The 27,236-nt window shown below is 39.8% G+C and overlaps 1 protein-coding gene and 1 pseudogene across 1 annotated transcript; both read left to right on the top strand.

The window, feature by feature from the left end:
* The first annotated feature begins 702 nt into the window (after positions 1–702).
* On the top strand, positions 703–17,634 carry LOC138614169 (zona pellucida-like domain-containing protein 1). The gene is made up of 11 exons (XM_069687429.1): positions 703–752; positions 1,121–1,234; positions 1,640–1,860; positions 3,089–3,270; positions 7,636–7,708; positions 8,068–8,165; positions 11,149–11,229; positions 11,327–11,498; positions 14,649–14,751; positions 15,103–15,132; positions 16,627–17,634. Exons 2-11 carry the CDS (start codon positions 1,129–1,131, stop codon positions 16,800–16,802), a joined length of 1,242 nt encoding a protein of 413 aa, XP_069543530.1. The 5' UTR covers positions 703–752; positions 1,121–1,128; the 3' UTR covers positions 16,803–17,634.
* On the top strand, positions 16,908–24,023 carry LOC138614168 (zona pellucida-like domain-containing protein 1; annotated as a pseudogene).
* Positions 24,024–27,236: the final 3,213 nt, after the last annotated feature.

The raw sequence follows: 27,236 nt of genomic DNA, 5'->3' as shown, positions 1-27,236 counted from the left end.
GTTCTGTTGTTTTCCACCGGACCTCCAGTTGTTCTGAACCCGCCACTGTGATGTTCCTCCATCTCATGTTCCATATTCACAGGATCCCTCACATAGGCTGCTGTCCATATGGAGGCCGGGCTAATCCCCTGGAACTCCATGAACTGGGCTCTGTGTGGGTCTGGTGGGAGTCCTGTGACCGGGGTCCGAGCGTGGGGATCAGGTAGGAGGCCGGCAGCAGCTCGCGGCCCCGCCGAGCAGATCGCCTGCTGCTGTGCTGACTGAGAACTGCTGCGCACAAAGCATGAAGAGTGTGGATTCCCGGGGCCGGGGGCCGGCGGTGGCTCAGCGCTCCCCGACTGGAGAAAGGAAGGGCTCAGTCAGCAGGCCGGGGCCACTGGAGCGATGAAAAGATAATTCTCCCCCCCACCGCCGCCGGACCTCATGCGGCGTCAAACCATTTGTGAGCAGTGACAGAGCCAGATTGGGCCGAAAGGATATGAGTGGGAAACTTCAAAACCTGCTCATGTTTCTGCCGCCGTGAAAGGATTTGTATAACACATTCAGATTTGATGGACTTTCCCATGTTGGCTCTGGACAGTCCTTTTTTGTTGACATGTTCAAATAATGAATCTCTTATGTGTAGGCTCCCTTTTTCCCCCCCGCTCCCGAGCCCCGTTCCCAGTTGCTGGGTAGGGATGCTGTGCGGACCACTCCATCGCCTGTCCCAAGCTTATGGAGAACCGCTGACTCGCTGGCTTCCAGGAACCAGGGTGAGTGGTTCTGGTGTTTTCTACCTGCGGCTGTCAGGAACGAACTCCTTTAATGTAATCTGGACCGAGTCTGTCCGGGACTGACGACCATTATGTGATAAGAGGATTTCACAGGACAATGGGACCAAGATAAGCTACTACAGTTTATGAAATGATCCAAACCATCTATTTCTTATAACTTTGATGCCAAAGCTTCAGATAAAATCAAAAGGTTTGACCTGTAGATGGAGAGACGTCTTTGACATGAGGACTCTGAGAGGAACTTTTGGTTTTTCTTGACAAAAATATGACTATTTTTCTTTGTGTTGAAGGAGCTACTTCCTGATGAAGGACCGGATGTCTGACGTTAAACTCTCGCTCTGTTCCAGGTGCTGAAATGGAACATATATTTTTGATTCTTTTGCTGTTTAGTGAGGCCTCTTCAGCTGGAGCGCAGTTCAACGGATACAACTGTGACGCCAACTTTCACAGCCGCTTCCCCGGTGAGGAAAAACACAGAAAGGCTCACGCTCTGTTCCAGAAATACTACATGGATATTACTTAGAAAGGAAACACATACAAGAGGGAATAACACAGCAGCTCATTATCTATTGTGGCTTGAACAACATGCTTTTATTGCACTCCAATCCAAGAAACTGCACTCAGACTTTTTTCCACAAATACAAATTTCATAACTTGCAGATTCAGGATTAATTACTTGTCTTAAAAAGGGGAAAGTCTTTTTATCTACAAAACAAAATTACTTTGTCACTCATTAATTGTACCTGTGTGTGTGTGTGTGTGTGTGTGTGTGTGTGTGTGTGTGTGTGTGTGTGTGTGTGTGTGTGTGTGTGTGTGTGTGTGTGTGTGTGTGTGTGTGTGTGTGTGTGTGTGTGTGTGTGTCGTAGCGGAGAGAGACATCAGTGTGTACTGTGGCGTGCAGACCATCACCCTCAAGATCAACTTCTGCCCCGTTCTCTTCTCCGGCTACACGGACTCTGATCTCGCCCTCAACGGTCGCCATGGAGACGCCCACTGCCGAGGGTTCATCAACAACAACACCTTCCCCACGGTCGTGATCTTCAGCATCAGCCTGGCAACGCTGGAGTCCTGTGGCAACGCCCTGGTGGTAAGATGATGATGATGATGATGATGGTTGTTCAGGTAATTAAGACAAATCAAGAGCACCGAAGAAATATTACTGAAGCTTAAAAAATAGACTTCACTAATGAGGTTTGTGCTGTGATTATATATATGTATGTATGTATGTATGTATATATATATGTATGCATATATATGTATGTATGTATGTATGTATGTATGTATGTATATATATATATATATATATATATATATATATATATTATAATTATCACATACATACACAAACAGGCACTAAAAGTCCTGGAAAGGAAACTGTGAGATTATCATCACTGCAAAATACCTGCTAAATATAAAATATTAAGTTATGATAACTTAATTTTAATACTCAAATGTCCTTAATAATGCTGCTGCTGCACCTCTGAGGAGCTTCGTTCAGCTCACTCAGATCAGACGGAGATGAGGAAGCTGTAGCGTCCCTGAACGAAGCACTGTCGTTGCACAATCAGATTTTTCTTTTAAAGTTAGCAATGAATGGAATAAACTTCCTGTTAATCTAAAAACTTGCACAGACTTTACTATCTTCTCCAGCCAAGATAAAAAAAATATTTTTAATAACCAGACTTGTCAGCACTGATTTTAAATTTGACAACCTGTCTTTATGTATGTCTGTAATATTCTGATGTTCTTCCTGTTCAGTGTGGCGTAGAACGAAATATCGTGTTCTCTTCTCCTCACAAGGGACTGCAGATGGAAATGAGCTCGTAGCTAAATCTGGTGCAGAGCATCTCCTCTGTCTGAGATGAATGTATTCTGTTCATGGTTCCTGCTATAAATAAACTGAATTTAAAAATAGACAGAACAAATGCCAAATGAAGCCGAGAGCTTTAAAAGCAGCTGAAGTCTCGCAGCAGTTTGTAGAGAACAGATGGGACGTGGGTTTCATTTGTCGTGTTCACAGCATCGATGTTGTCATGGTGATGAGTTGTGTTGTAAGTCCAGCCCTGGTTGTCCCAGTGAAGCGGCCGCTGTAGATCCTGTCAGGATGAAGAAAGTTCAGAGAGCAGAGCGGGCCGTCTGTCCTGCAGGGTTCTGCTGGATGGAGCGGGTCGGTTCCTCAGAAGAGGAGGTGTTGAGTTGGGGAGCAGTGAGGTGCTTTAGTAACTCAGAGGGACGTCTGATGCTGCCGAGCCCTCTGCTCTGCAGCCACAGTAAGATGATGGAGGCCTGTGACCCAGTGATGCTGTCCACTGCAGGTGTCCACGGCTCAAGGACCCAACGCCTACGGGAACCTGTCCCTGGTGCAGATTGGAAATATATCGGGGTACATCGACACGCCGGACCCCCCGACCATCATCAGCTACCTGCCGGGTCTGCTGTACAAGTTCAGCTGCAGCTACCCGCTGGAGTACCTGGTTAACAACACCCAGCTGGCCTCGTAAGTCTGCTCACATCCTCTCTGCTGCACTGACAGTTATATATATGAGACAAAGACTAATCATACAACCAGTGGTTCTGACCCAGAGATCTGATTGGTCAAATCATCATGACATCACTCCCTGCTCATCACTAGAAACATCACTCCACCTCCTCAGTGGGAATATAGAATTAGAATTTCATATAATATGTAACATAATGTAGTTTCTACTTGTTATAGTTCTATTAAATGACCCATTTGGTGAAGTCTGGTCTCTTTTGGTCCTTTTTGGTCGCTCCGAGCACCCGTACCGTAACACCACGGATAGTCACGCACTTACAATCCTAGAGGAGGCTAGCTGGACCGGTTTGGTTTGAACACATGACATGGTGGTAAAATGTTAAAAACACATGAGAACATGGATATCTTTGTTCTTCACATATCTTTGTTCATCAGGTATCTTTGTTCATCAGATATCTTTGTTCTTCAGATATCTTTGTTCATCAGATATCTTTGTTCATCAGATATCTTTGTTCATCAAATATCTTTGTTCATCAGATATCTTTGTTCATCAGATATCTTTGTTCATCAGATATCTTTGTTCTTCAGATATCTTTGTTTATCATATATCTTTGTTCATCAGATATCTTTATTCATCAAATATCTTTGTTCATCAGGTATCTTTGTTCATCAGATATCTTTGTTCTTCAGATATCTTTGTTCATCAGATATCTTTGTTCATCAGATATCTTTGTTCATCAAATATCTTTGTTCATCAGATATCTTTGTTCATCAGATATCTTTGTTCATCAGATATCTTTGTTCTTCAGATATCTTTGTTTATCATATATCTTTGTTCATCAGATATCTTTATTCATCAAATATCTTTGTTCATCAGGTATCTTTGTTCATCAGATATCTTTGTTCATCAGATATCTTTGTTCATCGGATATCTTTGTTCATCGGATATCTTTGTTTATCGGATATCTTTGTTTATCGGATATCTTTGTTCATCGGATATCTTTGTTCATCGGATATCTTTGTTCATCAGATATCTCTGTTCATCAGATATCTCTGTTCTTCAGATATCTCTGTTCATCGGATATCTCTGTTCATCGGATATCTCTGTTCATCAGATATCTCGGTTCATCAGATATCTTTGTTCATCAGATATCTTTGTTCTTCAGATATCTTTGTTCATCAGATATCTTTGTTCATCAGATATCTTTATTCATCAAATATCTTTGTTCATCAGGTATCTTTGTTCATCAGATATCTTTGTTCTTCAGATATCTTTGTTCATCAGATATCTTTGTTCATCAGATATCTTTGTTCATCAAATATCTTTGTTCATCAGGTATCTTTGTTCATCAGATATCTTTGTTCATCAGATATCTTTGTTTATCATATATCTTTGTTCATCAGATATCTTATCAGATATCAGATATCTCTGTTCATCGGATATCTCTGTTCATCGGATATCTCTGTTCTTCGGATATCTCTGTTCATCGGATATCTCTGTTCATCGGATATCTCTGTTCATCAGATATCTCTGTTCATCGGATATCTCTGTTCATCAGATATCTCTGTTCATCGGATATCTCTGTTCATCGGATATCTCTGTTCATCAGATATCTCTGTTCATCGGATATCTCTGTTCATCGGATATCTCTGTTCATCAGATATCTTTGTTTATCATATATCTTTGTTCATCAGATATCTTATCAGATATCAGATATCTCTGTTCATCGGATATCTCTGTTCATCGGATATCTCTGTTCTTCGGATATCTCTGTTCATCAGATATCTCTGTTCATCAGATATCTTTATTCATCAAATATCTTTGTTCATCAGATATCTTTGTTCATCAGATATCTTTGTTCATCAGATATCTTTCATGTTCATCATCAGATATCTTTGTTTATCATATATCTTTGTTCATCAGATATCTTATCAGATATCAGATATCTCTGTTCATCAGATATCTCTGTTCATCAGATATCTTTATTCATCAAATATCTTTGTTCATCAGATATCTTTGTTCATCAGATATCTTTGTTCATCAGATATCTTTGTTCATCAGTATCTTTGTTCATCGGGTATCTTTGTTCATCGGGTATCTTTGTTCATCGGGTATCTTTGTTCATCGGATATCTTTGTTCATCGGATATCTTTGTTCATCGGATATCTTTGTTTATCGGATATCTTTGTTCATCGGATATCTTTGTTCATCGGATATCTTTGTTCATCGGATATCTTTGTTCATCAGATATCTTTGCTCATCAGATATCTTTGTTCATCAGATATCTTTGCTCATCAGATATCTTTGTTCTTCAGGTATCTTTGTTCATCAGATATCTTTGTTCATCAGATATCTTTGTTCATCAGATATCTCTGTTCATCAGATATCTTTGTTCATCAGATATCTTTGTTCTTCAGATATCTTTGTTCATCAGATATCTTTGTTCATCAGATATCTTTATTCATCAAATATCTTTGTTCATCAGGTATCTTTGTTCATCAGATATCTTTGTTCATCAGATATCTTTATTCATCAAATATCTTTGTTCATCAGGTATCTTTGTTCATCAGATATCTTTGTTCATCGGATATCTTTGTTCATCGGATATCTTTGTTCATCGGATATCTTTGTTCATCGGATATCTTTGCTCATCAGATATCTTTGTTCATCAGATATCTTTGTTCATCAGATATCTTTGTTCATCAGATTATCTTTGTTCATCAGATATCTTTGTTCTTCAGATATCTTTGCTCATCAGATATCTTTGTTCTTCAGGTATCTTTGCTCATCAGATATCTTTGTTCTTCAGATATCTTTGTTCATCAGATATCTTTGTTCATCAGATATCTTTGTTCATCAGATATCTTTGTTCATCAGATATCTTTGTTCTTCAGATATCTTTGCTCATCAGATATCTTTGTTCATCAGATATCTTTGCTCATCAGATATCTTTGTTCTTCAGGTATCTTTGTTCATCAGATATCTTTGTTCTTCAGATATCTTTGTTCATCAGATAGCTTTGTTCATCAGATTATCTTTGTTCATCAGATAACTTTGCTCATCAGATATCTTTGTTCTTCAGGTATCTTTGTTCATCAGATATCTTTGTTCATCAGATATCTTTGTTCATCAGATATCTTTGTTCTTCAGATATCTTTGTTCATCAGATATCTTTGATCATCAGATATCTTTGTTCATCAGATATCTTTGTTCCAACCAGACTGAACTAGGTGATCAGTTTAGTGTTTCTATGTTCTGTATTTATTCAGTTGGAGACTAGAAATCCTCTCTGTTGCTAGGTGGTTGCTAAGGGTCCGACTACTTCCTGGAGCAGTAAACGTTGCGTAAGTTACATCAGAGTCTACTGATGCGGCTGATTGTTTTTCAGTTGTTATTTGTACCCCGTGTTGCCATGGAAACGGAGATCGCACTAACAAAAAGTTTTATATTTTGAGAGGGAATTGTTCCTCAATATGAACACATTTAGATGACATGTTTTATTTAGTTGGTAACTTGTTGTATAATCTCAGTATTACACTGGAGGCTGTTTTAATGTGATTATTGTCACCACGGTGATGCGGTCCGGACCGCGGCGCTTGCTTTACCCTCTCGTATAATATTGATTAATTGTTAGTGGTCCAAGATGTTAAAGTCTTACGATGGTCTGTTCAACAATGTGATGAGAGGTCAGGAGACACTTTGGAAATTTAAATACAGTAGATGAACAAACTGCAGAAGACACTAACACTGCAACAGAAACGGTCAAATTCAATCTTTTCAGTTTGTGTTGAGTTTTCTAATTCATCTGTATGGCCATTTTGTAGTTTTTTAATTACGTCATGTTATAATAATTATTGTTCGAACTGTGTGAACAACATAAAAGAAGTACCTAGAATACATCATTACATAACACACTAGTACTGAATTTCTGTTGCTTTTATTTATATATTTTGCATAATTAATGTATTCAGACACACAAACACAAAATGCAACCTGAGAGTTGAACATACATGTTTCATGCTCGGCTTCACAAAGGTTTTTGAGCTGTAAACTTTTTTCCATGACGTTTCATGTCGCCTCCTGCATCTGACAGCTGTTTAAAGGATCTGATGGACAGAGAAAGCCTGAATTCAAACCTGCACATCTTGTCATGAAAGTAGGGATTTGTTTTAAAATCAGGATTTAAAGCTGAAGATTGTAATAAGTGCTCAGACTGACTGAATAAAGCTGCTGCTCTTCATTATTAATGTTGTGAATACTCGTAAACCAAAATAATTTTCCAACTATAATCAGATAAAAATGGAAAGTTTTTTATAAAAATGTTGAGAGCAGCTTTGATCGGTTTTATTTGCTCTGGTTTGAAGGTCGGCGGCTGCGATCTCGGTGAAGGAGAGCAACGGTACCTTCATCAGCACGCTGAACCTGCTGCTTTACAATGTAAGTTCCTGTCAATCAAACCTGATTCTGTTCTTCAGCTGCACCGCCGATCATCAAAGAGCATCAGAGGCTCTGCAGCTCATGTTAATCTGCACCTTTTATACCTTTAATTGCATCAATTTCTGAGAATGATGATCCATGTATGATGTAGCAATGATACCAGAGTCTCAGATGTCCTTTTATGTAGCTGAAGTAGGCAGCAAATTACCTTTAATCCGGTAATTGCGGAAAATGATGCTAAATCTACCCTCAATTCATTTCAAATCTTCGGCTAAATTCACCCGACTGGTAAATGGAAAACAGGAGATACATGTGAAGGGAGTGAAACTGAACAAATGTGATGAAATGTTTCTGTGCAGGACTCCTCGTACATCCAGCAGCTGTCCATCCCAATGGCCGGACTCACCCTGAAGACACGCGTCTTTGCCGCCGTCAGAGCCTCCAACCTGGACAAGAGGTCAGTCAGCATGTAGACGTTCAGTCAACAGGTCAGCTTCACACGCTGCTAACTTCACGCCAACTTGGATGTTTCTTTAAGTCTTTTTGTTGCCTACTGTAATGATCTTTCTTTAAAGCTGACCATGTGGTTGTGCTGCCTCAATCTGAAGCGCACTGTGTTGATGTCTGAGACGGATGTCATGTGAAGTCATGTGAAGTCATGTGATCGCGATGCAGAACAACAGAGAAGAACGTAGGCAGCAACAATTGTAATGTAACGTTTTAGGCTGTAGACCGACGGAGGTTTTACACACAGCTGGATGTAACAGACACTATGAAGTCCAATACAACATCTCATGTCCGCACTCGCTATAAGACTCAACAACGACACAAAAACTATGTGATCAGAATTTTTTATTTTGCAGCAGATTTACAAAAATTAATTGTTTTTTATTTGTGGTAAAATTGCGGGAATTACAAAAAATTGCAGGTCGAAGAAAGAAATATACATTTTTTTTTAGCACTGCTAGAGTAATGTGGTGACTTCCTGTGATAATAATCCTGCTGCACTATTTGACCTGTAATGTGTTTTTCTTACTGTTTTGGGGCTCAAAGTGATAAAAAGAATCTAAAGTGGCATATCTTTCCAGAACAGACCGTCTGTGACTGGAATATAAAAACAAAGAATACATCTGCTGTCAGAATAAGAGCTTTACATGCTTTAAATCACATTTAAAACGACATCCAGGTCATGATTTCCTGGAGGGACTGTGTAAGTAGGGATGAAACGAGTATCCGGTATGGATAACGTACTTTAGACGAGTACGAGTATCATCCGAGTAATTGTGTCAATGTCCGTGTTGACGAAGGCGTCTAACAGACACTAGCTGTGTGCACACATCTACACACAAAGCCCCGCCTCCTCGTTTACACAAACAGCTGCAGCTTGACATACGTTCTGTCAGCGTCCACATGAATAAACAACAACCCGCCACTCTCCTGGTTCCTTTCTACCATCGGCTCGTTTCAATCAGAGTTGTGTAAAATATCTTCAGCCGAGTTACTCTGAGAACTTTTCTCTTACCGGACGAGTTGCAGGTTTCAGCTCCTGATCTGTTTTCTGCTTCCACCGGTTGTTTTTTTCTTGTTCTCCATCGGCTCGCTCCTCGTTAAAATAGCTTCACTCAGCTGGCCGATCTCAGTGATGATATAGTTTCAGGCTGAATGCATATTTCAATAAATAAATCACACAGCTTCACACCATCAGTTTATTTAATAAAATAATACTACCAGCCTAACGATCTATAAAGTAAAATATATATGTATATATATATATATATATATATACATATATACCAAATCACAACATAGGTTATTTCATCGTATTTCAGGCCTAAATGACCAACTTCAGGGTGGTCCCCGCCCACTTCCAGATTAAGCCCCGCCCCTTTGAGTGCGCATGCAGATACAGATCATTTAGTTAGTTTAACACATACAGATAATGGTGTACTCACTTGTCCCTATGTGTGATGAAACAATATTGTCACCTCTTGCAAAACTTTAAAAAAACAATGAATCAAATAAAATTAGCATCTAATTGTTTGTCTCCTGCCGAGTTGTTGGAGGATCGGCTCCACAGCTTGTCTGACTAACAACTCCACTGTAATGAAGGGATGCAAAACATTATTGTTACTGAAAGACAATATCGATGTTGAGAGCTTGTGGATTATATCATTGACAACATGCTAACCTAACTTTGAGGTTGTTATCGACTTTATAGTCGGTCAGCTGACAGTTGAAGCTGCAGTGAAGTTCATGTTGCGAGAGAAAGCTCTGCTTTGAATAATCATTAGTGACCAAAGTGTTATTTCCACATGCGAGGGGTGGACGTTTTAAACAAAAGTACTATTTGAAATTCGCACGTAACTATTTGAAGTTTTAGGCACAGTAGCGCCACCTTCTGACGGGAGTAACGCATGATAACCAGGCGCCGGTAAAAATTGGGAATAAGGAAAAATGATAGTCGCAGATACTAATCAAATTTTGAATCATAATGACTATTAGAAAATCATGTCCCAACCCTTCCACATTCATGTTCAATTACTTCGTCCTCTTTAAAAACAATTGCATCAACTTCTTCTCGTGTATCTCGTGAGCTCCATACTGAACCAAATTATCTTCCAAACATCCGACATAATGTCCACTGCATCACTACACAAAGCCAAAACATGCAAATCAGTTCATAATAAAAAAAATAAAAAAAAATTCAGACGGACGGATCTTTAAATATTCAACAAATTCAAAGTAGTTTAGGTTTAAGACATTTACATTTAAACAAAACAATTATGTTTCCCTGACCTCGTCTGAAACACCGTCCACACTGTGCTGTAATATGTGTATGGATATATACTTGTCGTCAGAGAAGTAATTATAAAAAAAATAGATTAATATTAGCTAGGGACGAGCAAGTACAGCCTTATCGGTATCTGTTAAACCATCTAAATGATCTGTATCCATATCCGTACTCGGATGGGGCGGGGCTTAACCAGGAAGTGAGCGGTGTTTAGAACCATGACTAGCCTGAAGTTGTTCATTTAAGCCTGAAATTGATATGCGTTGATACTTTTTTCTACATTTATTAGAAAACTATTTAACGAACAGCCCAGGAATTGAGCTTCAGATCAATGTTTTTGATAAGTAAGACAGCTATTTACAGAACAAGTTGTTTTCTTTTATAAAACTTGCTGTATTTATTGTTGTTGTTGAACTATTGTGTCATAAATGTCAGGCTAGCCATATGACAACAAAAACCATAATATTAGTAGCGTCCACATAGGTCATGTCTGGTGGATGAGGTTGTGATTTCATAGTTGTATTTGATGAAAGCACAAACATGGCGTCCGTCTTCTTCTTACCTTCACGGAGAGAAGAGTCGGAGCATCACATGAAGCGTTCACGTCAGCACCGGAGCTGTGGATTTAATCCTGTCTCCCGTTGAACAGATGGAACGTTCTCATGGACTACTGTTACACTACGCCGTCCGGAAACCCCAACGACGACCTCCGCTATGACCTCTTCTTCAGGTGACTGCCCTTTAAAGAAACACCTGTGACTGTGTTGGTGTTTCTCTGCTTCTCCTGTCTACTGTCTAATAATGTCGTTGTTCCTTTCCGGAGCCAGCTGTGAAAAAGACCCTCAGACCAGCGTCTTTGAGAACGGGAAGAGCCAGATGGGTCGCTTCGCCTTCGAGGTGTTCCGCTTTGTGAAGCACAAGAACCAGAAGATGTCCACGGTGTTCCTGCACTGCGTCACCAAGCTGTGCCGAGCCGACGACTGTCCGATGCTCATGCCAGTGAGATAATTACACACATGACCAACTCTACATGTAGTCAGGATCTCTAAAACACATCTACGGCCTCAATTCATAAAGACACTCACAATTTAACTCGGATTCACCTGCTCAACTTTCAGACCGTCAATAAAACACATCATCACACACAAAGTAAGATCAGACTTTATTAATCCTGCAGTGGAGAAATTTAGTTCACAACAGATTAAGAATACAGGTCGGAAAAAGAAAAGTACACAGAGAGACACAATTACAAATACGCATGCAGTTAAAAAGAGTAGAATAAAAAAGACATTTAAAAAAAAAAAAAAGTGTAAATACCCACACGAGCTGTACACACAAAATAAATAAATACACCTTGATATGCAGAGTAATGTAAACAAAAACAGGTAATTATTGCACGTCAGTGATATATTTCCAGCATATATTGTATATTGCACAGAAATTGAGCATCAGTGATATGGATTACTTTATGAGTGATGTGGGTACTTATACCATACAGTAGAGTATAGTATAAATATACATGAAAAAAATAAATATGGTATAAAATAAAATATTTGAAGTATATATATATATATATATAGTTATATATGTATACATATATGTATATATTTAGCAAAGTGGTGATGGTGAAAGCACTTGTACGTGTAAAGTACATTTACACGTACAAGTGCTGTTCTTAACTGATATTCTGAGGTACTTATACTTCATATACATATATCACATTTTCATAACTTAATTTACTGCACTTCATATTAAAAGTAAATACAGTACTTTTGACTTCACTAAATTTACTTAATTATAATTACTAGTTAAATAAACACATGATCATAGAGTTATATATATGATGTATTTTATAACTATCAGCTGATTTCCATCTAAAGCAGCTGCATAGTAATAAGTGTTCATGTAAACATTCATCAAACTGGCCTGAGGGGATTTTTAATAAAAATGATGTGGAACTAACTCCAAATCCAATCTGAGGCTCATCAGCCTGTTATATTCATCAAGTCGTCGTATCTCCTTTAGTATCTCGTTTAGTACCTCGTTTAGTATCTCATTTAGTCTCTCGTTTAGTATCTCGTTTAGTACCTCGTTCAGTCTCTCATTTAGTATCTCGTTTAGTACCTCGTTTAGTCTCTCATTTAGTATCTCGTTTAGTACCTCGTTTAGTATCTTGTTTAGTACCTCGTTTAGTCTCTCGTTTAGTACCTCGTTTAGTATCTCGTTTAGTCTCTCGTTTAGTATCTCGTTTAGTACCTCGTTTAGTCTCTCATTTAGTATCTCGTTTAGTACCTCGTTTAGTATCTCATTTAGTATCTCGCTTAGTTTCTCATTTAGTATCCCATTTAGTTTCTCTTTTAGTCTCTCATTTAGTATCTTGTTTGGTATCTCGTTTAGTATCTTGTTTAGCATCTCGTTTAGTATCTCATTTAGTATATTGTTTAGTATCTCGTTTAGTATCTCGTGTAGTTTCTCATTTAGTACCTCGTTTAGTATCTCATTTAGTCTCTTGTTTAGTATCTCGTTTAGTACCTCGTTTAGTATCTCATTTAGCATCTCGTTTAATACCCCGTTTAGTATCTCATTTAGTATCTCGTTTAGTACCTCGTTTATTATCTCATTTAGTATCTCATTTAGTACCTCATTTAGTATCTCATTTAGTATCTCGCTTAGTTTCTCATTTAGTATCCCATTTAGTTTCTCGTTTAGTCTCTCATTTAGTATCTCATTTAGTATCTCGTTTAGTATCTCATGTAGTTTCTCATTTAGTATCTCGTTTAGTATCTCTTTTAGTATCTTGTGTAGTTTCTCGTTTAGTATCTTGTTTAGTATCTCGTGTACTATCTCATTTAGTTTCTCGTTTAGTATCTCCTGTAGTTTCTCATTTAGTATCTCATGTAGTTTCTCGTTTAGTATCTCGTTTAGTATCTCGTTTAGTACCTCGTTTAGTATTTCATGTAGTTTCTCATTTAGTTTCTCATTTACTATCTCGTTTAGTATCTTGTGTAGTTTCTCGTGTAGTTTCTCATGTAGTTTCTCGTTTAGTATCTCGTTCAGTATCGCTCTTAGTTTATCGTTTAGTATCTCGTGTAGTTTCTCATTTAGTATCTCATGTAGTTTCTCGTTTAGTATCTTGTTTAGTATCTCATAGTTTCTCATTTAGTATCTCGTTTAGTATCTCGTGTAGTTTCTCATTTAGTTTCTCATTTACTATCTCGTTTAGTATCTTGTGTAGTTTCTCGTGTAGTTTCTCATGTAGTTTCTCGTTTAGTATCTCGTTTAGTATTTCATGTAGTTTCTCATTTACTATCTCGTTTAGTATCTTGTGTAGTTTCTCGTGTAGTTTCTCATGTAGTTTCTCGTTTAGTATCTCGTTTAGTATCGCTCTTAGTTTATCGTTTAGTATCTCATGTAGTTTCTCATTTAGTATCTCATGTAGTTTCTCATTTAGTATCTTGTTTAGTATCTCATAGATTCTCATTTAGTATCTCGTTTAGTATCTCGTGTAGTTTCTCATTTAGTTTCTCGTTTAGTATCTCTTTTAGTATCTTGTGTAGTTTCCTTAAACGCAACAGTGATGAAAATTACACATTATAGTATATAACATTTAAATTCTGCATCATTCTGCATAAGTATTTGTTCTTCTCTTAATACGTGTGTATTTCTACTGCAGTACGAAGAACCTTTAGTAGTAAATGGGTATTTTACACTTTTGTTCTGATACTTTTACTTTTAATTCTTCTACAACTGATAATCAGCTTCAAGTCCTCACAAAATCAGTTTTGTCTTTTTATTTAACTTAATGGAAATCATTTCATCATGATGGATCTCTTCATTGATTAACTTTCAATGAGGAGTCATATTTTTGGAGTACCGGGTAAATAAATAATCTTGAGGTGTTTTAATAAAATACTGAATATTTATCAAGTACACACATTCCTGCCTCATAAAATGTGTCTACCTCAACTTTACAGTAATTAATGAAAGTGTTGAAGAGCAGCTGGATGAAACATCAGGCTGTGACTCCCTTCAGTCAGGACTCCTTCCTGGAGGACGCCCATGTCTCCTTGTTCATCATAATCATTAAATATTCACACCTTACAGAGTCTATAACTGAGAACAGTCGTGTTAACTTGCGGTGTCTCTCAGATCTGCGGCAGCAGGAAGAAGCGGGACGTCTCGGAGGGGGAGGAGTCCAACGCTGCGTCTGGAAACGCCGTGCTGACCGCCGGGCCGATCATCACGCGCAGCGGTACTGTTTGGTTTCACTCTTCCTCCAAACCTCTTCCACCTGATATCATGCAGAAAACACAGTTCCTCTCTGAACCAACATTCATCCCGACATCAAACACTATAACATGCACAGTGATTCATTTTGAACAGTTCTTCTTTGCTGTAATTTCTGACTGTCTGTAACTGCCTGTTCCTCAGACTGGATTTATTATATAGTGCTGGATGGTGTCAGAGTTCAGGTTAGACCCTGATGGAGAGGACTCCTCAGAGTGACCTGGATAGTCTAAAGGCATCGTGGCGTCTCATGAAATGAAGACGCTCTCCTGAATACGTGATGGTGTTACCCTTACATTTTTAATTTTTTCCACAGATGAAACTCCAACCAACAACTCTCAGCTGGGTGAGCCATCACACTCTGTCCTCACTTTTAAATGTGGCATTAGATGAACTGTGTAAAACTGTACAGACCATAATATACTCTAATCCACTTTTATATTGCAATTTACAGTATGTTAACTGCACTTGTTCACTCGGTCAGACTTTTCTTACTTATTTTGCTTCATGACACAAAATGATGGTTGAAAAAAACCCAATTGTTCACAGGAGGAGAGAACAAAAGAAACTGATTCCAGTCCAGAACATTATGAGCGAGAGAAATGTTCCTCTCCTCTGGCTGTTGGATGTAGATGCCGTTTGATTCCTGCTGCTTTGGATGCTTCAATCATTTTCTGCTGTCAAACACAAGTGTAGCCAAACTTATGGGGAGATTAAAAAAATTAATCGCGTGTATGAATAACTAAATCATGGCCACGAATAATTAAGTTTTGTGCACGAAATAGCATTTCGTTTCCACGTTTTAATTCAATCGTTCTAATTAATTTGTGCACACAAGTTTAGTTCATACAGTATAGAGACAGTACAGCAAACAGTGTTTCTCCTCTCAGCATGAAGGTCACTGAAGGTCACTGAACCTGCTTCAAATGTCAGCTGACCGACTATAAAGTCGATAACATCCTCAAAGTTAGCATGTTGCCAACGATGTAATCCACAAGCTCTCAATATCATCTTTATTGTCTTTTAATAACAACAATCCTTTGCATCTCTTGAATTACAGCTGTCTTAAGTTAAATTAAAACGTGTCCACAATTTATTATTTTGTGTGCACAAATAAATTAAAACGTGTGCATGATTTAGTTTGTAGTGGCTTCGATTTAGTAATTCGTGCACACAATTTAAAGTGTATTTCTCTCTGGCCACCCCGTGAAAATCTGGTTCTGTTCACGCTCCACAGAGAACCGTCTGCAGTCGTCCCGTCCGCTGGCCGTAGACCGCCGGTCAATTCTAACCAATCAGCTCACGCCGAACCCGGTCGATACTCTGCCCCCGCTGCAGCTACCTACCTAACCAAAGTGTTTTTTCCTGAGTTCAGCATATTTTTTAAATTGTTGAAATGAACTCCAGCAGCTTGACGAGGTGCTGAACCCGACGTGCGGAGATTTCTTTCTGGTCGTTGACAGTTGAAAAATATCCGCAATGCGCTCGTCGCTGTCACCAGCCGTCCAATCACAGTGAAGGAGGGGCAGGACAAATGCGGTCAACCACCGACACTGCTCTCTGATTGGTCCGCCCTTCAGAGTGGTGTTCAAACACTGATACGAGCCGAGTTCCCAGACGTGATCACAGAGAAGGAAACTGAAGTTGAGCGACAGCCGGCAAACGCTCAAACCATCTCAGTATGACATTAAATCGTGTTTCATTTTTCTTGGTGTGTAACTCGCCGCTGTTTCCGTGTGGAGGACTTTGTGTTCATTTTTCCTGAATTTAAGAGAACGTATTGTACATTGCTGTGGGAGTATGAGTGGTTCCAACAGTTTCTGTGTCTGTGCTCCTGCAGCCCATCTGAAGGCTCCAGTGTTTCACATGAACACGGTGACGAGCGCGCTCATCTCCGGCGTCATCGTCCTGGGCGTCATGAGCGTCTGCTTCTTCATCTTCTCCCTCACGCTGCTCAAAGGAAAGAGCGCTCCCGTCAGCAGCCTGTCCGGAGTCCGAAACCCAGCCTTCAACTGAGCACGGAAGCCCCGCCTCCACAGCCCACCTGTGGGGGGGCGGGGTCAATCGTGGCGGGATGTTTGTGAATGTAGTCGTTTTACGAGAAGAAAAGTGCTGATTTAGATGAGAGTCACGCGGTCTGACAGTGTGCAGCAGTGTAGAAGTAAAGTAGGACTTTTCTATGTTGTTCTGTGTTTGTGTTTCAGCCACCAGGCCTCAAAGTTTCAACCCACACAGCGGGGACATGAAAAACTTCAGTCAATACCTCAACTATACCGACGTCTTTGCAGGGTACAGGATCAGTTACAGGGCTCGCAGCACATTATCATGAAAAAAGACAAAAAAAGAGTGTTTAATATGCTGGTGAAACTCACAATTACTAAATTAAAAACATTTGAATTGAAATGTAACTTCAGAGAATGAAAGAAACTCCACTGTATAAATGAGTTTCAATGATTTAGTGAGCTAACAGAGCAGCTCAGGCTTCAATGTTGATTTTGACATAAAATCTAAATTTTAAAACTATCAAGACATAAAAATTTGAATAAATCTTTATTAATATTGTTACATATTAGAAGGTAGTCTTGTTGATAATCATTCCATAGATCTGATCTAATGACAATAATACGTATTTAAAAATTGTATGCGATGTGGTAGGAATAAAGGTGTTTAAGTTGAATTTGTACATGAACACCCGTAACTGTTTGTAACATCCCCGACGTGTGTTCTTAAAATGCCATCGATGATCTACTCCTGAAATGTTTAAAGTGTGTACAATTGTGCATGTTGCAAATATTGCACTTTGACATGTGATTAAAACTTGGTGTCATATTTCTAAACATACAGTATGAGTCTGCTCTGAAAGCTGACATGTCAGTCAGTTACAAGTAGGGGGCGACCATGAGGTTATTCAACACGCACACACGGAAAATAAAATAAAAATGTAAATTGCTCCATTAATAATGTACAAATGAAAAAGCTATTTATTGTTCTTGACACGGTTCATGTTGTGTTTCTATCCTCACTGTGAACACTTCAGCACCTCACCGAGTATCTTCTGCTCTGTTTTAGAGGAACATTTATGTAGATAAACAAAATGCATCAGAGGTCACAGAGCGTTCCTCCACTCGTCGGTTATGTTGCCTGACAGATGAAACTCAGGGAGAAGAAGTCCCACAATCACCCACAGCTGCGAACAATTGTTATTAAGACACTAATATTATATTAGTAATATTATAGACGACCCGTGTGAACAGCTCAACCTCTCAGAGGAAATGGTTTACTCAGAATTAGAGACAATAATTAAATTAAAACTTCAACTTCATTCACGTTAAGAAGTCATTTTAGGATGCGGAAATTAAGCTGCCCTTTTTTCTTTTGTATTAACTTGACATATGACATGATCTATCAATATTAATGACAATCTCGTTACACTTTTTACAGTGAATATTCTCCCTTGAAGACGTCTTTATTCTTGTATGAGGTGTATGTTTCCCAGGTGGGTTTAAAAATTCATGTTTAGAAAGTAGTACACAAGAAGAATGCATGTACATACATCATGTTATCGTATTATAAAAAGAGCACAGTCATCATAATTCTCAGCCATTTTTATACATTGGATAATTAAATAGTTGTGAGATGATTACTGATCGGAAAAAAGATAAAAATGATGTTCTGATACACAAATGTTTTTGCAGCTTTTGGACTTTTCTTTTATCTTTTATTTCAGGTGACATATTTGATCATTTGAACATTTATTAAAATGAAACAAGGGGTTTATCCAGTGGATTCGGCTGAAGAAGATCCGTGTTTCTTTCCCCTCTGAGCAGCTGATATATGAACCAGTTATGTGGCCCACTTCAGATCTTGTACATTTCTGTTTATTGTCATTGCACCAGTGCAGTGAGGTGAAGGTGAGCGCTGAAGTGCCAACATGCCCTGATTACAGTACTTTACACAACCTACGGTGACGGCGTCCTCCTGGAGCCACAGCGGAGCAGGACACCGGCCATTATTCAGATGAATGTACTAGAAAGGTCACTGATGTTCGATTGTCATTCACTGAGCTACACCCTGCCATTATCTTCAACAACAGAAATTGAGGGTCGGATCTCTCCGTGTGTCTTCTCACGTTTTCCTTTATGTAAACAGAAGCATTGACATGTCTGACATTTATTGGGATTAATATGGCGACACTTCATCACACCCTGAGCTAAGAATGTTTTTAAAGTGATTCAGGATGCAGATCTGAGCTCTTCCTCCAAAAGTACACTTTTCCGAAATATTTACAGACTTGTTGTAGGTGGGATGAAATGTGAGAACAGGTCACATCGACAGGGTGAAAAATAATATGTAGGTGGAGAATTTTTCCACACCTGCTTTATGTCAGGAGGTAGGAATTAACGACTCCTTTAATGCTTAATTCATTAGTTTGCATAGATAATGTGCTACATGACGAGTAGCAGCATCCCTGCTGTGGAAAATCTAAATTAAAAACAGAATGTAATGATGTGGAAATCATGTAAACCCATATTTAATTGAAAATAGACCAAAGGCAACATCTCAAATGTTAAAACGAAGAAATGTTATTGTTTTATGAAAAACATACACTTATGTTGAATCTGATGCAGCAACACGTCTCTATAAAGTTGTTCCAGGATCATGTTCACCACTGAGCTGCATCACCTCTTCTTTTAACAACACTCTGGAAACCTTTGGGAACTGAGGAGACCAGTTTCTGGAGTTTTGAAAGTGAAATGTGGTCCCATTCTGGCCTGATAGAGGATTTCAGCTGCTCAACAGTTCAGGGACTCCTTTGTTGTATTGTTCATGTCCTGATGCTCCAGATGTTTTCAATGATTGACAGGTCTGGACTGCAGGAGGCCAGTTTATCAGCGGACTCTTCTACTAGAGAACCATGCTGTTGGAATACGTGCAGAATGTGGTTGGACGTTGTTCTGCTGAAATAAACAAGACCTTCCCTGAAAGAGACGTTGTCTGGATGGCAGCATATGTTGCTCCAAAACCTGAATATATCATTCAGCATTAATGCTTCCTTCCAGATGTTCAAGCTGCCCATGCCATGTGCACTAATGCATCCTGTACCATCACAGATGCTGGCTTTAGAACTGAGCTGATAACAAGCTGGCTGGTCCCTCTCCTCTTTAGCCTGAAGGACGCGGTGTCTATGATTCCCATAAAAAATACCTTAAAATTGTGATCCATCAGACCTCAGGACAGTTGTCCACTTCACCTCAGTCCATCTTCAATGATCTCGGTCCAGAGAAGGCGGCGGTGTTTCTGGATCATGTTTCTATCTGGTTTCTTGTTTGGAGAGTTTTAACATCATTTGTGGACGCAGCGATGAACTGTGTTCACAGACGATGGTTTTCACAAGTGTTCCTGAGCCCATGCAGTGATTTCCACTCCAGAATAGTGTGTTTTTAATGCAGTGCTGCCTGAGGGCCCGAAGATCACCACCATCCAATATTGGTTTCCAGCCTTGTCCCTTGTGTTCAGAGATTTCTCCAGATTCTCTGAATCTTTTAATGATATTATGAACCGTAGACGATGAAATCCACTAATTCTTTGTAGTTTTACGTTGAGGAACATTATTCTTAGATTGTTGCACTATTTTTCCGAACAGATTTTCCCATAGTGGTGAAGTTTCAACATTTGATATGTTGTCTTTGGTCTAATTTAATTAAATATGGGGTTATGTGATTTGTAAATCATTGCATTTTGTTTTTATTTACATTTTTCACAGCGTCAGTATTGTTTTGGAAACTGGGTTGTAAAATGACTGCTTGGGAAAGCAAACAATGGATGACATCCTCCACCTTGACAACACAAACAGCTGCAGCCTAATGCGCCCTCACAGGTGGCGTCACTGACACAAAACAAGAAGCTGGAGACTGTAGCTTTGTGTCACCACAACACTGTTCCCCCCAAAAATGCTGTACTATATATTACTGAATTGTTCTTCCTGTTATGCTACAGTGTGTTTCAGGTTAGGAAAAGATGAAGGTTTTGATGAAATGTGAATTGACGTCTTGTGTTTAAAATGACTGGACGACGGCCATCAGGTGGTTGCCGAGTCGGGTGTCAACTACAACATCCAAAAAAGTCTCTTTGATGCATTCCTGTCTTTTGCTTTTCCAGGTATGTCCACACCGAGGAAGGCAAACATGAACCTTCTGTTTCCTCTTCTTGGCATGCATGGTAGCCAAGAGCGGTCAGCTAATGTGCCAAAGTGACTTTCGACATCCAGGTACGGTGTTCGCGCTTCGGCTTTTTTCAATGTGTTTATGTTACTTCTCAGTTTTCATGTTCTCCTCCGTGGTTTAATTCAGCTGCAGAGGGTAGAGGGTGGTGGTGGTGGTGGTGGTGGTGGTGGGGGGGGGGGGGCTCAGGGAATGGCCGGGAGAAGGACAAGGGTCCCAGCTGAAATAAATTAGGATAATTTTGTCTCTCTTATAAGTGAGCAGGACCTGGAGAAGAAGAAGAAGAAGACGACAGAGACGGGACGGACGCTCGGAGGCAGGGCAGGAGAGCGTCGGCCCAGAGACATTGGTGTGGGGGTCAGGGGTGAATAAAAAGCATTTATACATGAACGGTGTGACTGAGCGAGTCATCTGTGTCCAGGAGGAACCCCGGTAGCACACACCTGCTACACTATTATTTCATTTTGACTTCTAAAGGAATGCAAAACAAGCTTTCTAACGCACCTCTCCGTCTCTTACAGAATACACCGACATCTCTGTTGAATGTGACACAGCCTCCGTTAGCCTGGCCATCCTAATCTGTCCTGTCATCTACACCGGCTACAACGAGTCTCTGCTCATCCTCAACCACATGTTTGCCGAGCCGGAGTGTAAAGGCAGCGTGGATGAATCCTTCACCCCGCCTGTCCTCAGGTTCACCTTCCCCCTCAACACGACCAGCGCCTGCGGCAGCGTCTTCCTGGTTAGTAGACGTCAGAGGATCCAAATGTTGTCTCGAAGCATCCTCTCTCTGTTCTCTGAGCTTGACTCTACGGTCAAAGTTGCCTCCAGACCACCAGTGCAGCCGGCACAGGGATCTTTGCCGACTTCTCCAACATCCAGACGGTTAATATCAGTGGTGTGGTGCACTCCCATGATCCAACTACAGGAGTCGTCACCTATAATGCTGAGCTCAAATATGATTATTCCTGTACTTACCCTCTGGAGCATCTCATCAACAACACCCAGGTGGACGTGTAAGATCTCTGCTTGTACTCCTTTAATAACTAGTGTGACATGTTTGCTGCCTTCATGCCTGGACATGTTGTTTCATGGGGAGAGTGAGAGTTTCTGTGACCGCCGGGATGGTGAGTATCCAGCAGCAGCAGTGTTTTAGAAAGGAGTAGTTCAGTTTGAAAATTTGTCCCATTAAAAGTCCGACAGATTTGTGGTTTCCTTTGTTCCTGTTTAAAAGTTTCAAAGCAGGTTCAATTGTGATAGTGACGTAAAACGTAAAGAAACTGCATGAGAGAAAACGTCGTCAACAACCCTTTTAAGTCTCACTGTTGTGGTCACTAATGTTGCTTCAGACCAAACAAAGTGAATTTCCGCCACGCGGTACTCAAGTTAAATATTTTCAACTCACAGACGTGAATTCGCGTCTGAGTTGAATTTGTGGATATTTGTGTCTTTACGTTAACTTTGTTTGTAATCACTCTGTGCTCTGCGTTTGGTCCGAACACACCATAAGTTACTTGCCTTTGTTAAAACACATCGAACTTCCTCGCTGCCTCTGAGAAAGGAAAGCAGGATTTTCAGGCTGTGAACGTAACCTGGTGTTGAGCGACATGTAGAATCCAGTGACGGGTGTCATCCGTCCGAGTCCTGCCAGTTTCTGACACCACACTTCGCCCTATTCAGGTCAGCATCTTCCGTTGCAGTGAGGGACAACAATGGAAGCTTCATCAGTACTCTGAGCATGGAGCTCTTCAGTGTAAGTTCAGACAGGACAGCTTTCATTTAAAGTCAAACACGGCTTGGATTCTTTAAAACTGGGATTTGTTGGTATTTTGTGAAATATAAAACAATAAGTGCCAAAATCAGATTTGTTTATTTCATGCTCGTCTATACTTATAATATACTTTTGTTTAAAATCAAGCCAGTTCTGGCTGAAAGCCCAGAAAAAGACGACATCACAGGCCATACAAAGTGAAATGATAAGCGACTGCACCTCTCTGTGGACAGGATGTCAACTTCACCACTCCGCTGGTCATCCCGACGCTGGGCCTGGAGCTGAGCACCGACATCTACGTCCAGGTCCAAGCAGCCAACCTGATCGATCAGTAAGAGCTCCCTCTGGCCACCACGTCCTCCAAGCAGGAGTCTCACAAAAGAAAGTTGTCCAGCTGCTGATGTGTCGTCTGTCCCCACCAGGTACCGGGTCCTCATGGACAGATGCTGCGCCTCCATCTCTCCTCACCCCACCAACTCCACCTTCTTCAACCTGTTTGTCTCGTAAGTCCTTGGATCTGATTCTGAAGAGACCACCGCGGTCTGTTGTGTCTCGACATGTTCTTGATGTCCAACAGGTGCTTCAAGGACCAGATGACCACTATGCATGAGAACGGGAACAGTCACCACGCCCGCTTCTCCTTCCCGGCCTTCAGGTTTGTGGAGCAGCAGAACCAGACGGTGTCCACCTACTACCTGCACTGTATCACCAGACTCTGAGCTCAGCACATGCAGCAGGAACATCCAGCTCCAGCAGATCAATAGAGTTAGAAGAAGCTTCAGGAAACATCTCGGTAGTGCTTTAGTTTGATGTGAGGTGGTGAAATGAGCATCATCAATCAGAACTAACTCTCTCTTTTCGTCTCCTTCTTTCAGCACTGACATCGAAGGAGGAAGGTACGACCACGTTTTATTCTTAATTCATGTATTTCTTCACAAAATAATTGAATCCAGGTGGAATATAAAAGTTGAATTCAATCAACATAAATATGTGTCTATGATGGTGAAGTGTGTTATTACTGGATGAGCTCATCAGGTCTCCAATGATTGCCTGAAGGTTTCATCTGCGTGATGATGAACGGATGATGTTGCTTATGAACACGCGTGTTGGTTTTGAGCAGGCGTGTCCGGCGGGGACTCGGAGTCCATGATGGGTCTGAGCATCGCGGTGGGTGTCCTCACGCTGGTCGTCATCATGGTCGTAGGTGCAGCGGCTGTCTTGTACCGGAGGCTCAGACACGTCTAACTGAACACTCATCAACACCACCACTTTGCTGCAGCCCAGATAAGCTCCGTGGGTTTTTAGCATGTAGCATGCACGTGTGGTTTGGTGGTCTTTTCTTATACGTGAGGTTATTGTATAAATGTTCTGTGTAGACTTGTAGAGTGGGAACCAAAGACGTGCTCCGCTCGGTTTGGTATAAATGTTACATGTTATGATGAAAAGCTTAAGTGTTGTGCAATCTTACACTTTTGCTTTGAAAAGCATTAAAAAGTCCAGATTATTTAGGAGATATTTTAGCTCAGACACCAATGAACTAGTGCAAATGTATGAAGAAAAGGTCATTATTGTAGTGTTTTATTATGATTTATGACCACCAAAGTAAATTAGATGACCTGATTTAAGGTTTTAGATTTAGAAGTGAAAGAATATGTGAAGAGTTTTAAATGTGTGAACATTGTTGACATGAATAGAAATAAGAAATGACGCAATTAAAAAGTTCCTAGAATAAGACTGAAAGCAAAACACTAAATACAAGTCCGTCCGTCCGTCCTGGTTGGTTTTAGGTCGACTTTTAGAACGTAGTAAATAACATTATGAAATGTAAAAAACATTGAACCTCATTAAACACACAAACGTGTGATGTTAGAAACCAGAAAAAGTGATAGTTAGTGTAAGATGTGTATCATTTCTGCATTTCTACATGACCACATTAAATTCTGACTATTTAAATCACGTGTGGAGAAGATGTGTCTGGCTTTACAACAGGCCGAAGGCCACCGTGCAGGTTTGAATAACACTGAAACATAAGTATGTCGCTTTCTATTCAACCTGACCTTTGTGATGACTCATTAATACACAAACAGAGCAGCCGATGAATCCACTCTGACACCGTTCTCTTATTTTGGAGGGTGAAGGACTGGAACTCGATACCATTCAGTCAAAAGCAGGAGTAAAAACAGCAGGTCACACAAAGACCCTCACGAAGGTCATCACCACACCTCCGCTTCATGGAGCACTTTAAAGGGACCACTGGTGGTGCTGGAGGGAGACAGCTGATGTTTGGATGACTTCGTGCATGAAGACGGTATATAATTCACATGAATAGGAATGCTGTGATAAATATCAACAGCTGCAAAATTGGACAAATCGACGGACAAATAAAACTAATAAATCACACTTCAATGGGAATCAGGTCTACTGAATAAAGACATTATGTTTAATAAAGAAATATTGAATGTAAACAAAGATGATGAATGAACCTTGTCACTGGGGTGGGGGGGGGGGGGGGGGGGCTTTTTATTTTCCAGAGGACCATCCTGACTTTGATAAAGTAAACAATTGACATTGAACTGAAGCATTAACCTCATACTGCTATTTTATGTTTAACTAGATGAATATGATAGGCAATGCAAATACATTTTTGATCGTAGGATTGTATGTCTAGGTCCATCATATTAGTCCAAAAAATCTGAAAGAACCATATCAGTCTCAAAAATATGTGTCCCATATGTAGAATGTACAATGGTACATCACAAAATGAAGGACTGAGGCAAATATAAAATACAGACAATTTATTTTTCTGAATTAAAATGATGACAGATCATCTTAACAGTACAAGAGAATGGGTAACGATTTTAACTCATAGTCATCACTGTGAAATCTGGCCCAGTTGACTACTGACATTAAGACAAAGGGTTTTTATAAATGAATATGCAAATGATGCATTATCTTATTACATTTGTGCTAATTTGTCTACATTTCTAAAACGGAAATATAAACATTGGAGTCAAAGGTTTTAACAGAGTTTTTTTTTATTTGTCTTTTTTTTTTTTTTTTTTTATCACAACCATAAATCAGAATATAGTGTAAACAGCCATAACAGTATGGGCACTCTGTAAAATGTTCTATAAATCAGGCTATGAACGATATATGACCAAAGCCTTCTATACAAATCTACAGAACATGCGTTGTAATTGCTGTTTACGTTGACTTGACTTTAAAAAAGCACAACCTCGCTTTAGTTTAGATTCCAGTTTGCTAATATTTTCACCACAATTAAGAAATAGTTATTAATCAAGAAATTTGTGTAATTGTCTGTGTAACAACTGCGATTTCTTTTCACGAGATCAGTATGACATCAGTGAATGTATTGCCTGATGTCACACTGATGAAATTTCCTTTCACCTCTACGCCAACGATACCCAGATATACTTACCTCTGAAATCTGGCACTGCCTCGGAAAATGTGTTAATGAGCTGCCTGGTCGATGTTAAAACCTGGATTTTAAATTTGAATTTGAATTTCTCTTTCAGTGACTATAAATTGGTGGTAAAGGGAGGATTTCTTTCCTTTACCATTAGTTACTGTCTTGTTAACAGTGCCGTCATATTTAAGCTGTATCTCCCCTTTAGAAATACAATCTATTTAATTATCTCTATCATTGATAACTGCATTGAGGCTGTGTTTGTATTTAAATTGTTGTGGTTTTCTGTGACATTTGCATGATTTGTAATTTTGTGCTGTTACCTTCCCCTTTCTTCTGCTACTATGTTCTTGATGACTCTGTATGGTCAAAATATGACCTGCTCAGTGAAATGGAAAGCTGTGTGACTCCAGACTCCTCCATCCCATTTATGTGCTGAGAAGATCTTAACTTCATTTAATACCACTTCCTTGGTTTTCCCCTTTGAAGGCATGAAATGAACTGAAACCCTGAACATGGTTCAATTCAATTTTATTCCGTTTTTTTTTTTTTTTTTTTTTACTGTACCAGAGGTGGGTGGATATCTGCTTCGACAGCTCGGGGTGAGCAGAGAGAGAAAAGAACAGCATGAAGAGATGACAAACAACAAACAGTGGGCAGGTTGGTGTCAATAATTACCACAGATAAGAGACATACAGCTCCACAGCCAGAGATACCTGTAGACAGGTGAGAGTTTCCACATACAAACGTCATATTAGATAAATACAGGGACTCCTCTGCTGCCTGAATGTACCTCAATCTCAGTGACGTCATCATCAATCAGTGACGTCATCAACCATCAGAGATGTCATCAACCATCAGTGATGTCATCGTTGGTTTGTGAACGTTATGAATCCTCCAGTTCAGATTCTGTCCGTCACCATCTTGTTAGTTCGGAGCGGTTTGGAGCAGGAAGTGACCATATTTGGACGAGCTGGGGGAGGAGCCAGCGGTGGATCTGACCGATCTGATCGGAAACCTGACGATACTAC

This window comes from Brachyistius frenatus, unplaced genomic scaffold (genome assembly GCF_029030835.1).
Source record: "Brachyistius frenatus isolate BFR_SWC_R1_liver_20210118 unplaced genomic scaffold, ASM2903083v1 Contig_462, whole genome shotgun sequence".
In the NCBI taxonomy this organism is placed as follows: domain Eukaryota; kingdom Metazoa; phylum Chordata; class Actinopteri; family Embiotocidae; genus Brachyistius; species Brachyistius frenatus.
This window is presented reverse-complemented; position numbering and strand designations above follow the sequence as displayed.

What these genes read in the sequence shown, in the direction of transcription:
- LOC138614169 (XM_069687429.1), top strand. Translation starts at nt 1,129, where the DNA reads ATGGAACATATATTTTTGATTCTTTTGCTGTTTAGTGAGGCCTCTTCA. An exon ending in CGCTATGACCTCTTCTTCAG is followed by an intron (nt 11,230 to 11,326) that starts GTGACTGCCCTT and finishes TTCCGGAGCCAG; the next exon opens with CTGTGAAAAAGACCCTCAGA. An exon ending in GCCGATCATCACGCGCAGCG is followed by an intron (nt 14,752 to 15,102) that starts GTACTGTTTGGT and finishes TTTTTTCCACAG; the next exon opens with ATGAAACTCCAACCAACAAC.